The sequence below is a fragment of the Pogona vitticeps genome, chromosome 3 (genome assembly GCF_051106095.1).
Source record: "Pogona vitticeps strain Pit_001003342236 chromosome 3, PviZW2.1, whole genome shotgun sequence".
NCBI classification, from domain to species: Eukaryota; Metazoa; Chordata; class Lepidosauria; order Squamata; family Agamidae; genus Pogona; species Pogona vitticeps.
The window spans coordinates 93232990-93246166 of NC_135785.1; the positions used below are offsets into that span (position 1 = coordinate 93232990).

General features: G+C 40.2%; 1 protein-coding gene across 1 annotated transcript in view; it reads right to left on the reverse strand.

Annotated features, from left to right (window-relative positions):
- COL13A1 (collagen type XIII alpha 1 chain) overlaps positions 1 to 12912 on the reverse strand; it is a 141896-nt gene extending 128984 nt beyond the window's left edge. Inside the window, exons 1-2 of the mRNA XM_078390820.1 lie at positions 12892 to 12912; positions 4000 to 4035 (exon numbers count right to left, since the gene is read on the reverse strand). Of these exons, the coding sequence (XP_078246946.1) occupies positions 4000 to 4020 (21 nt within the window). The 5' untranslated portion in view covers positions 4021 to 4035; positions 12892 to 12912. The remainder of the gene's footprint in view (positions 1 to 3999; positions 4036 to 12891) is intronic.
- Positions 12913 to 13177: the final 265 nt, after the last annotated feature.

The following is a 13177-nucleotide window of genomic DNA, read 5'->3' on the forward strand; positions in this document are numbered from 1 at the left end:
CATGGAAGCTCAATGAATTACTAAGATTTCCTAGGACAGTTTTATAGTTCCTCACTAACAACAAAATTGGGATTCTACAATGACAACGTTTCACATTATCTAGACAAGTTTATGCCCTTATTGTCTTATTATGTTAGTTAGTTACCTCCAGTTTCATTTTTCCTATTCAGTGCAAATTTCAAATCCCCCAACCATTCCATCTTTATATGAAGCACAAGGGTTATCTCTATCAAAAAAAGTTGGTGGGAGAGGAGCTCTCAGTTTTGATAAACTTATAAGTTTAAATATATAATGTATGGATTGATGAAACAGGAAGATGATACATAGAATAGTGAGGTGATTACTTATTCTTACCTAGAACAATGCGGTGTATTATTATATTGATAGTAACACATGTCTACTACAAGAACTGTACTTAAAACAGGATGGTTGGCTGTCTTTGGGCCTTAGAGGACAGGACAGGTAAAAGGAAGCAGTTCACACTCCACGTAATTAAATTATGGAAATCACTACTTTAGCTGTAGTGATGACTGCCAAGTTGGACAGCTTTAGACAAGGATTCAAATATGTATAAAAGAAAAGGCTACCAACTGTTACTAGCCCTGATAGCTGAATTGATCAATGTATCAAAGGAAGGACATCTTTATCAGAACATGAGCAGAAGGTTGTAATTGTACTCACACCCTGCTTCTGCACTTCCCAGAGACATCTGATTTGTCACTATGGGAATAAAATGCTGGAGTAACAGGAATCCAGCATGGCTGTTTTGTGAGATCTAATTTCAGAAGGTATGACAAAAATGAAGTGGGAAAAGGGCTCACAACACTGTTAAGACTAACCAATTTATTTCAGTTTGAGCCACCATGGATTATAATCCATTTCTTCAAACACATGGAGTTCAATATTGAGGTTATGATTTTTTTAAAAAAAAAAAACCTCTGTCTTAGGAATTAGAATCAGATGTTGATTCAAGAAGTATGAGCTATTTCTTGAAAGCAAAAGTATTTGCACTTCCAAACATTTAAAGAAAACAATTATGCACCCGCCTACAGGAAACATGTTAGAGATAAATACTCTACCCATTAACCAGGATGTTTATGTAATCAACACACTGAAAGTGCATTAACAGCACAGATGTATTTCTATCTCATCATATGGATATGGGCATGAGCCAGCAGTTCAATGGTTTGTTACGACTCATTTTTTTGTCCAAACAGGTATTTGGCACTTCCCAGCCCTGCCTCCTCTGGTGGGCACCCAGTCAGAGGCAGCACCTGGTGGAGGTGGGGCAGGGAATCCGGGGCACTGCCTCTGAGTGGATGCCCACTGGAGGAAGGCTAGGAAGCACTGAAACCTGTTTGGAGGGAAAAGACACTGGCATGAACTGGCAGGTCACCAGTTTGTGCCCAGCTCTAGAATAGAGCAGTTGCAACTGTATCTGAGATCTTGACTGCAGACAATAGATACTGCAGTACATTCTAGATGGAAGATGGAAGCACATGAATATGTTTAATGATCAGTGGGGAGTTCAAGATAACATAGTATTTATTCATTGTGTAATTGCACAACTGTGCTCAGAAAGTGTAGTGTATAGACTGGTCTAAGCTCGGGTTGATGGTAGGATAAAAGTTACTAAAGTCCAATCAACAAAGACATCATCAGGGTATCTCAGGGAAAGAGGAGGCTTTTGTATATAGGAACTCCGAACGCAGGTCAGCCCTCAAGATTTCCATACAGTGTGCCATACATTCACCCGCCGCTATGCCACTGATCTTAAATTTTTGTTTGCTTGTATTTGTCATACATTCTGAAATGGACTGAAATAACAATTGAAATCATTGAATTCAGGTGGGTAAGTAAAGGGAGTGATAACTAACAGAAAACAGTTAAAAACTTGTTTATTTTATGCTCGTTGGCATCAAGCGAGAAAAAATGCAAGGAGGCAGGAGCAGGTGCGCTGTGGAACATAACAACAGCAAACAAAGGAGGACTGGAATATCCAAGGGTTTTCAAGCAAGTTCCTAATGCTATTCCCTTCATTTCTCACAGTCTATACCAACATCCTTTTAATATTATTGATCTTAGGAGACAGAAGAAGCAAATAGAAGTGAAGAGTCCTGCAGTATATTACTTCAGTAATCTTCCTTCAAAGCACTGTGAACGGAGAGTCCTGGTAAAAGGACTGCTGGGATGAGAAGCTACAAATGTCACCTTCTTCTCTCTTCCCTTGTCCATCCCACCTGGACATCTCTCTTATACTAGGGATTGGGAAGAAATTGCCCATTCTGGATAACAATTTTTAGAAACATACTACTTGTGTCTTTCTTTATCTCTGAATCCCAACTGCTGAAGAATCTTTAGCTGTATAGATAAATTTTGTCTATTCTGGGGGAGATTTGTTTGGATTTGGTTATCTCTTAAGATTATCCATAACATCTTTAAACTAGTACTTATCTGCTACTAGTTCAGGCTCTGGTCAGCTCTGATGCACATGTTGAGTTGAGAGAAAGTTTAACCTGCGATCTCAGGTATGGGCTAATGAGATATTTTTTCCTCAGACACGTTACTGTCTATAACGCATTGAAGGGCGTGCACAATAGATCAGTTTCAAACAGCATGAATAGTGAGAGTATACTGTTGAAAAGCAAGTATGTGCAACAGTATTCTTTCTCCAGTATTTCAATAGACATGTGCCATACCTGCATGCATTATGGGAGAAAACACATCATGAGATGGGATAGGTATATCACCAAGTAAGTGTGCAAAACTGTCCCTGTGGAGCACTTTCTAGCAACAGGAAGGCACCAGAATGTACCCCAAATCCCCCCCCCCTTCTTTTTGACATGGAAGAGAAATCCTATGAGCCCTATTATGATCTTTGAGAGAATCATAGCTCATGAGCAGAGGAAAAAATTAAACAGCAGACTGTAGAGACTGCTTTGAGAGGTGATGTGACAATAGAATGAGATATGAACTATTATTTAAATAAATGTTTTACTTGTATGGTGTGTTGATGCTCCTTTTTTGTCCCATTTAAATAGATATTTAAGCCTAAAATAATGATGCATTTCATAGGTAGCTTCTCTCATTTCTTAGGAAAGCCTAAAAATTTAGAAACAATTTTTCCTTGCCCCCAAATACAGTCGCTGTAATTTAAAACTTTGGAATATAAACTGTCCTTCAGCTAGACTCTAATTTACTGACTGTTCGTCATTCATTTGTATTAACTAAGGCTATACATCAAGAGTTCTGTAACAGAACTTTATCTGGTGAATTAAATAATGATCCCTGCAATTTTGCTTAGGCTGCAGTCCTATATAAATTTATCTGGGAGTAGGCCCCATTGGGCTTACCTGGACTTCTTTCTGAGTGGACATTTATTGGATTGTAGCCTCAATAAATGAGATCTCATCCACTCAAATTGCATGTTGGGAGAGTGAGAACAGACAAAATAAAATATTTCTTTACCCAATGTGTTGTTAGTCTGCGGAACTCCTTGCCACAGGATGTGGTGACGGCATCTGGTCTAGATGCCTTGAAAAGGAGATTGGACAGATTCCTGGAGGAAAAGTCCATCACAGGTTACAAGCCATGATGGGGATGTACAATCTCCAGGCTTAAAAGGAAGGTATCTCCAAATGGCAGATGCAGGGGAGTGGTATCAGGAGACAGGTATCTAGTTGTCCCGTGTGCTCCCAGAGGCATCTGGTGGGGCCACTGGGAGATACAGGAAGCTGGACTAGATGGGCCCTTGGCCTGATCCAGCAGGGCTCTTCTTATGTTCTTATCTCTCCTGTTAGTCATATCTTAGCATTTAAATCAATATCTTATTTTAATTTTTGCAAAAGCAAGTTTTCCCTGTTCAAGATCCTATAAATGGGACCAAAGCATCCCCCCCCCCCCCGAGACAGCAAAATTATCACTCTCCAAAGGGGTTCTAGATAGCCAAAGCATTTAAAAGCAAGTTTGTGAGGTAGTTATAAGAAGTTGATGACTCACCGGTAGTCCACGGATCCCCATGGCGCCTTTATCTCCCTAACAATTAATGCAAAATCAGATGGCAGTTGGAAACTGATTTACACATAATACTATAATGTGATACAAATTAACTTTTACTTGAAGATTTATGTGGATGTAATTATTAGTTCCGATTTTATACATGATTCTGTTTAATAGGAAGAGATTTATGCAGGTTATGGAACTGAAGCTGATGTGCTTGGAACTTCTTCTGTGTGGTTGCATATGTATAAAAGCTGCTTACCTGTTCCAGTGGTCCTTCGAATGGTCAACTCATACAAATGGGGCTATCCCTGTGCAAAACCTCTCACAGCCTGTTCCACAGCCGAATAGAATTTCGGCCATAGCTCCACTCTACTCCTCATATGAAACTATGCCCTGCTAATCTTCTCAGTTTCCAGTCCACTGCATGTATATAAAAAGCTTGTGAGGACCGAGGAGAGGAAAGTGTACTGTGTGAATGCAGAGGTGACCATTGCAGAGATGACTATTCAGAGCACCACCATTACAGATGAGTAGCTTGTTCTTCTTTACTGCCTTTGTGTCTCACACAAATGGGCGACTGGAAAGCTCACTTAGCTGGAAGCTAACAGAGGACTTAGCACAGCAGAAAAGGCAGCATGTCTAGATGCATCTTGCCGAGCTTAAACATTTGTTGGTAATGCTTGAAAAGAGAGGAAGGCTGAGACCCTGTGGCTGCACAGCAGATGCCTGGCAGGGATAGGCTCTATGAGACACTGCTGAAGTCCCCATTGCTTTCATGGAGTAATTCTTTAAAATGTCTGGTATGTCCAACTTTGCTAACAGATAAGACAAGGCCATCAGTATCCACTTGCAAAACCCCTGGGTAGAGAGAGGACACCTTCCCCCACACCACTCTGGAGCAGACAAAGAAGGGAGGAGTCCACTCAAAGGTGATAATCCTGTTCCAGTAAAAGGCCAGTGTCTGAAGGATGTCTAGTAAGTGTGGCACCATCTCAAGAAGTGTAGTCGGATCTTGGGGGGGAAAAGGTGTATAATAGTGACTCTTTAGTAAGATGAAAAATGGATACTACTTTAGGGTGACAGGAAATACCTGGGTAAAGGACAACTTTCCCTCTGTCAAAAACCAGGTTTGGAAAATCAGCATGAAGGGCACACAGTTCACTTACTTGTCTTGCTGATGCCGTGAAGACCAAGAGAGCAATATCCACTGTAAACAAACTCCAGTCACAGTGGCATTACTAAAAAGGGCGAGGGAGCAGAGATGATCAAGTAAGGCAGGCAAAGCTTATTGACCCTTTAAAAAACTTCCAAACCATGGAGTCACTTAAGAAAAATGGTGGACTGGAGATTGTGGTTATTGAGCACAATGGGCAGCAAGGCAGATTTTCAGGGATGACATAAAAAGCCTTCACTGATACAGATAGGGGAGGGAATGAGACATGAGTGCTGCTGATGAATGAGGTATATGAAAACAGGGTGCAAAAAAAGACCAGAAAGCCTGACGCTTGGAGCAATATCACTTTCTTGTGTAGGGATGGGGAAAAAAAATACACGTCTAGTACTGTATCTCTGCTGGGAGGGATATTGTGGGTAAATGTGACATGCTCATAATGCTCATAAAGTCAAAAGACAGGCATGGTTGACTTCTCCATCACACTGCTTGGGTAGACTCGGATGAGATGCTAAATGTGGTGACCACTGTTAATTGGGCCAGCATAGCACAAGATGAATGTGGTTTGCATTGTTTTGTTGGACTTTTACTACAGTTTTTTTCTTATGCAGGAGGCTTTGACATCAAGGGAGTACAACTTTGTATCAAGGGCTTCAGAGTCAGGGTTGATACCAAGGGCATTTGTATTGAAGAACAAGCTGAAGAAGACTCCATTAACGACAAAGACAAGAGAAGTCCTACTTCAGGGGGACAGATTATTTTCTTTGTGATAGAGACCGATGCTGTGTAGAGGAGGTTCTGAGCTGCCTGGTCAGCCATCTTGAGAGAATTTCCCAGGAAAAAGTCTATACTCTCTTCTACACTCTCTTTTTTTGAAGGTTTTTTTTAAAAAAGTGTGTATCCCCTGCAGGTACAGTTTGTGTCAAGTATCCTCTCAGAAATGATAAACATAGCACTGGCCAATTTTACCCTCAAAAAGACAAAGAGTGAATTATACATAAAAAACAACAACAAAAGAAGTTTAACTAATAGTTAGCTGGAAAAAAATCTTATGTTATTGACACTTATTTTAAAATTCAAAATAAGAGAAGTGCTACTGAGCAAAGCAAAGAGGATACACATTCCAGAGATGCTCCTAACAGGGTCGGGGGGGGGGGAGGAACTGACAGGGATCAGCAGGACTGCTGATGAATGAGGTATATTAAAACAGGGTGACACTTGTGGTGCAGGCTGCTGGTAGGTCTACTGCCAAAATTTAGAATATTCAGCTATAGAACTTTCCATGAGAGTCATTAAACCAATTTGTGTAAGGCACAAAGGCCACTGTAGAGAACCTCCTTGCATATAGCTTGTATTGAAATGGTTTCATATTGACCAGAATCCTTTTGTTTAGCATAGCAAATCAAACTGGCCTAGGCCCACTGAAACAATGGGGATTTGTTGAGTCAACTCCTCCCTAAGTGATATTGATTTAAACAGGCCTTACTACAACTATGACTGCTAAATTAAGTCACAGTTAAAGCAGGCCCAATTGAATCAAAGGAACCAAGGGAAGAATGGGCTCACTAACCCCCCACTTGATTCAATGAGTTTACACCAATGTGACTTAGTATGCTAAGCAACAGGATTTGCTTTTAATGGCAGCACATACGGCAATCAGTAAGCAATGGACAAAGACCAGTCCTCCAACACTGGAAGAGTGAGACGTGAAACATGAGGAATGGCTTATATGGCTATACTTATCAGATTAGTGAGGGTCCGGGAGAGGCAACAACCAATGGACTGGTTTATGGAAAGATGGAGCTTGTTAGTGATGTATTGCAGATGATAGGAAATATTTGTCCTCTGTATTTTGATGAATGACTACTACCATCAGGCTTTGCCAGTGGTCAAGCTATTTGGGACTGATAGGAAATTAAGTCCAACAATAAAAAGAAGACCACAGCTTCCCAAATCCTGGTGCACATGAACATATAGGATGTGATACAATGTCACTCACTACTAGGAACAATATGACTTGTTTACCCCTATTCTCTCTTTAGTAAACTTGCAGGATGACATATTATCTTTGTTATCAGTTTTGTAGTTTTGAACATAAAAAGCAAAAATGGTCTTTTGATCATCATGTGGGAAGCTGTTTGAATTACACACCATTTGCTGGACTTTTTACTCTCAAGTTATCCCCCACAAAGCAGGATGTGTTTGTAGCGAAGAATCCTGCACAGAGCAGGAAGTTTATTTGAAATGTGCATGTGGTGGAAATATCAGAGGAATCTATAACCTTACTCCACTTCCCACTCTTACTTTCATTATGGCATTAAAAGTTTCCATAAAATGCTCCAGGTGTTGCTAATGGGAATCACGTTTTAAGAGTTTTTCTACTACTTAATTTAAAAATCATTTCTGTCGTTTTAAAAATTATTTTGTCCAGGGTGACAAAAATAAGACACACAGAAATCAGTTAATTAAAGAATATTTTATAAGCTAGAGACTAACAGTACAATGTTATTCATGTCCAGTCAAAATAAGTACCAATGAGTTCAGTGGGACTGATTCTCAGGGAAATAAGACGGTAGTTTAGTTTCTACTGTTCTCAATGTCCGCTGAATTGTGGAATCTTTTTTTAGAATATATATCATATATTCTGCTGCTTGCTGTCTGAAAACAGTTCGAGAAATATTTTATGTTTTTGAATTGGTAGTGCCAAGAGTTGAGTTATGTTGATGGTTAACTATCCATTACCACTTCTCAGAGTATTGACTGCCATGCAGGTAATGCTGTTAATAATGGAGTGATGGTAAGGAGCAATGGTAAATCAGTACAGAAACAAAACAAGCACCAACTAAGATACAAACAGTCCCTTATTTAATACAGTATTAAACAATGTCAGGAAGTAAGAAGCTTAATAACATTGTAAGGTACACATCAAAGATCTTGTCAGCCATCTCAGTGTTCTTACTTGCATTGACCATAACATTAGAAGAAGAGACTAGAGATATTTCTTACTAAGCAACTGTGCAGAATTCTACCTCCACGTTTGTCCCCAAGTGGTTGCCACTCAAAGGATTAGAGACCTACTTCTGTTCTTTTACTAAAAGTGAAAAGTTTATGAACCGGATTTGAAATATTTCTCAGGGGACCAGAGTTCCCCAGGCCCACCCACAACCATGGATCTGAGAGCATGGTGTTGTATGATATATTAGCTGGCACCTTTCCCTGCTTTTAAAAAACACTAACTCTTTCTAGCAGAACAGATCAAGCATATCCTTTTCCTCTGCAGAAAAGTTTACCTTAATTATTATCATCTTGTGAATCATGCTGAGAGAAGGATTCACAAAAACTGCTAAAGGATCGCCCCCCCCACAACTACTTAAATAGCAATCCTCACAGTTTTTGTGATTTCAGGATGCATGACCCCCCCCCCACACACAAACACTCAAACATGTTTTTGCAACCATAAGGTTTAGAAACATGAAGTTTTCATATACAGTATATTAAAATAACTGAAAGCTGAGAGTGATCAAGAACTACATTCTGTATCTTATACTACATTCGGTGCCTTTGTGGAATCACATCCCAGAGTACACATAGCTGTGCGGATGACGTAGAGAATAGACAAGTGGTATTTAGTGAGAGCAGGATGCATATACGATGCCAAGAAATACATCCACTACTGGGTAATGCTTATGACCCTCACAGTGCACTGGCACAGTCTTTATAGATTAACAAATCAACATTGTCTGCCTGACTGGTGGTCTGCATGCTTCTTTAGTATTTGTTGGCAAAGTGGCATGGCCTTCACAGCAGGATAAAATAAGGAGGCTCTATATTTTCATTTCTTCCCTTAAGATTTTAGGGAATGCCTTCAGGGCTGTAGGTTGGGTGGTTCATTGTGCTTGTAAATTACAAAAGAGGACTATATTTCCAAAATTAACCAGCTTTGGATGCAAATTACCTTTAAGCTTGGTCTGATCCTTCCCTAATCTTTTCAAGCAGGAGACATCTAAACTGGCTTCCTCAAGCTGAAAGCTCTTTATCCCTGGGTCTCAAAAGATGAATCCTAAATCTCTTTTGCTATCCTACGTTCTCCACTGCCTAAAACTGATGTACCTTATATACAGTCATTGAGAACCATCATGCCCATAATTCCTCACTAATGGCCCAAAGTGATGAGAATTGGAATCAAGCAACATCTGGAGAGCCACAGATGTCTAATGTCTATTCGCTAATGTCTATTTCTGCCCAAAGCCACAGGCTTGAGTCTGCAAGAGCTGAGCAGGGCAGCTGAGGAGAGGACATTTTGGAGATTGCTCATTCATAGGGTTGCCATGAGTCAAAGGCAACTTGGCAGGACATAACAACAATACTATCTTCCAATGTATTCGCAAAGGCTTTCACAGCTGGGATCTAGTGGTTGTTGTGGGTTTTTCAGGCTTCTTGGCCGTGTTCTGAAGGTGGTTTTTCCTAACATTTTGCTGCAAACAGTTTGCTGTCCTCTGAAGATGCCGGCCACAGAGACTGGCGAAACGTTAGGAAAAACCACCTTCAGAACATGGCCAAGAAGCCCAAAAAACCCACAACAACCACTATCTTCCAATGTTACACTTCCTTACTTGCACTGAGAAATGGTGGTGCATTCTTTGCAGCAACAACATTTCATGTAGAAAGACTCCTTAGCTTTCCTGTGGATCAAGTGTTAACTAGCTTGTGGTGTCAATCACGTCCTAATTCCTTTCATAAAAGGATCAATCCTAGAATACCCTTGGTATATTCTGCATGATCCATTGTGTCAACTGACTATCACTAATACCTAGTTTTTGTACAGATTAGCATTCAGTATATCTTTACAAATCCTGTGAAAAGTGATAGGCACCATGCAGGTTTAATTCTAATCTATGCTGATTAACCTAAGATTATTAAAAATATACAGACTCAAAGGGGAAAGAAGAATGTCGAGATTAAAAAAGGGTTTACATCCTTTACTGCTGTTGTTCTGCATCAAGGGGAACTAAAAATAGGATTGGGAGTTACATCCATTAAAAAGAGATCTTACGACCCTTCTTAGCAAATGCAGTTGGACCATGAAATTATGTTGATCACTAATTTTGTGTCACACGTCCACCAGGAGGGGAAGTAGGCACTGCTGCAAAAGATCAATCTATTCCAGCAGTTGTTGTAAACAAAGTGTGGAGGAAGCCATAAGTTACCACCAATGCTGAGCATTAGCTGAGAAAGGAGTTTGTTTGTAGCCAGTAATGTTGGAAGCAGCTGAAGCAGCAGAGGCTCATATAACACAATGCAGGCACATTGTGAGTGGAGTGCCCCTTGTGAGTATGACCAGATTACATAAGTGGTTCAGACACACAAGCACACATCTATAGGGATGGCATGAGCTGCCCTAGGCTATTTCCAACAGGTTATGGCTGATAATACTGGAGCTCTCCTCCTGTTTCACTGTTGCTCAATATTTTTCTCAGTGTTATTGTTTTTTCTTGCCACCCACAAGAGCTTCCTTCCTAGGAAGTAAAATGGATACTGGTAAGAAAATGTATTACCTCAGAAACAAGTGGTACTGAGGCCAGGAAAAACAAATAACCTTTGCAGACGTAGGGTTAGATCCAGCCACAGGAAACCCATTGGATAACTTAGACTCAAATAGTCCTATTGATTCAATTTGGTGGGGACAAACAATTGGTTTTCTCCCATGTTGTTTGGGAGAGTAAGTCTATGAAAATAATTGTGCCAAGCTCCAGAATGTAGGCCTGCTGCCTCTTTATTTGTTGCACCAGAAATGGTGGCTCTTAGTTCCTATACAGAGAGCCAAGAAATGGTAAAAGAAGGAACAAATGATTCTATGCCCTCTTCTTTTCTAAACCCACTTGAACATTATTTTGACTCCTGCTGTGACATTCATGCAGCCTTGTTCTGCAATGAGGGATCTGGATCTACGTAGAGATGTATTCGTGAAAGAGAGAAATAGGAAAAGATGGACATGCATTCAGTACCCTCTACCTCATGTCCTTCCTGTGGATAATTTGAACAATTTCTGTTGTCTCAATAAAATAAAATAAAATAAAATAAGAGCAAGGCTACCTGTTTCATCAGATACACCAAGGCAGCTTTTTCGGGCAATAGATTTCAGACATTAATGGCCAGCAAACAATCTATTATTTAATTTGTTGTCACCTTTGTTATGCCACAGTGTTCTGAAGTGCTCTCTGTATGGGTGCTGTCCCATGGATGCAAAATGTTTTGGACCATCCCTGAACAAGCAAGGCAAAAGGAAGCAGCCGTCCCATTATCAGTGACCAGTAGCGTTACAGCAGCCAGGCCATGTTTGAGGCTCCAGGTACACCAAAGAGCAAAAGGGATCTAAGGTAATAAAATTTTGAGGACTTCTTGAAGGTATTAAAATTAGGGGCACAATTGACTTGCTCCCAGAGACAACATTAAACTCTATAGTCCAATTTATTGGGAACCCAGGGCCCTCCAGATGTTGTTGGACTCCAACACCCACCAGCCTCGGCCAATATACAGTAGCAAGTGGTCTAGTATTTCGGCAGCTACAATCCAACAAAGGCCCATAAATTCCCTGTACCTGACATAGACCATGAGAATGACTAATACAATGCACCTTATTAAATTGCTACCTATTTTATAAATATGAACAAGAACTTCCTATAATGCCGGTGTCTGGATGTGGGCAGAAGGGTTCTCTCTTCTCTCCATTAAATGCTCCCTTTGCTTGGCTTGGGCTAATTCCAATACACAAAGCTGGTACATTTTATTCAATGGATTTTGTGCTCAAATTCCTTGAGGAAATTAAACCAGACTACTGTAAAATCTAATTAACTCGACCTCCTATAACACTGGAACAAGACAGGTCAGCTGCAACCTTTGTGATATCTGATAGTGCTTAATCCATTAAAATCCGTGCCTTTTCTCTGACCCTGCAGACTTCATCGCTTCAATGTCAGGTCAACCTTTCCCCACCTTCCATTTCTTCCCATAAATGCTTTTGTGAACATTTCGTTGCAATACCTGGGAAAGGTCCCTTTGAAAGAACTAATGTAATGTGAAGCCAATTATTATGGACCAGACATTAGATGGTGCTCTAAGACCAACTGCTAAGTTATGGGTAGCTTTAGAATGTTGTTATACTCATTCTTCTTCACATTCACTTTCCAAACTCCCTGGATGACCCTAATAAAGTGTTAGCTAACCTCAGATTTTGGGATATAATTTAGCCATCTAGGAATACAATTCTGTGTTGAAGAGAACGCTGAGTAACACTTTTTAAAAATGTACTTAATGTAGGAAATATACTTTGTAGATTAAAGCTTCCCAAATACCTTACTCAGTATGGTCAGTAGCAATATTGACTGGGGTATTCTGGGAGCTGTAATGATTATTAAAAACTTAAGTTTTCCCACCCACCCACCCCAACAGTCCTAGTGTCCTGACATCAGAGCATATCATTCATATGTATTGAGGGCCAGCTGGCCCATTCATATCTTTTCACAGCATGTTACTTTATGATAGGTGATGAAGTATTTCATTATCTAGCTATTCTTTCTTTTCTTTTTCAGTGTTTAAATGCTGGCAAATGCTGGCAGGGTGATCACACAATAAAAGAAGGTCTGGAAGCACCCCCTATATAGCAACTGGACATGAAGGAGAAAAGTGAAAAAGACATTTAAAAAGTAGGGGATATTTACCGGAAGCCCAGGTCTTCCTGTAGGACCCTGAAAGGAAACATAGCAAAGGAGATGTTGGCACAAAGAACATGGGGGGGATTGAACTGGTAGTGAGACATAATCCAAATATAACTGAATTTGTGAAGAGGCAATTCCATTCTTCAGTGTTAGCAAAGTATGTGTTCTGCATATATACAGACCTAGGCTCAGTCCCTGATATTTCCAGTTAAATTATCATACAACACATAGCCAGGGGTTGTTGGACCCTCTGTCAAAGCATCACCCATCAAAGAAGAAAACAACAGAC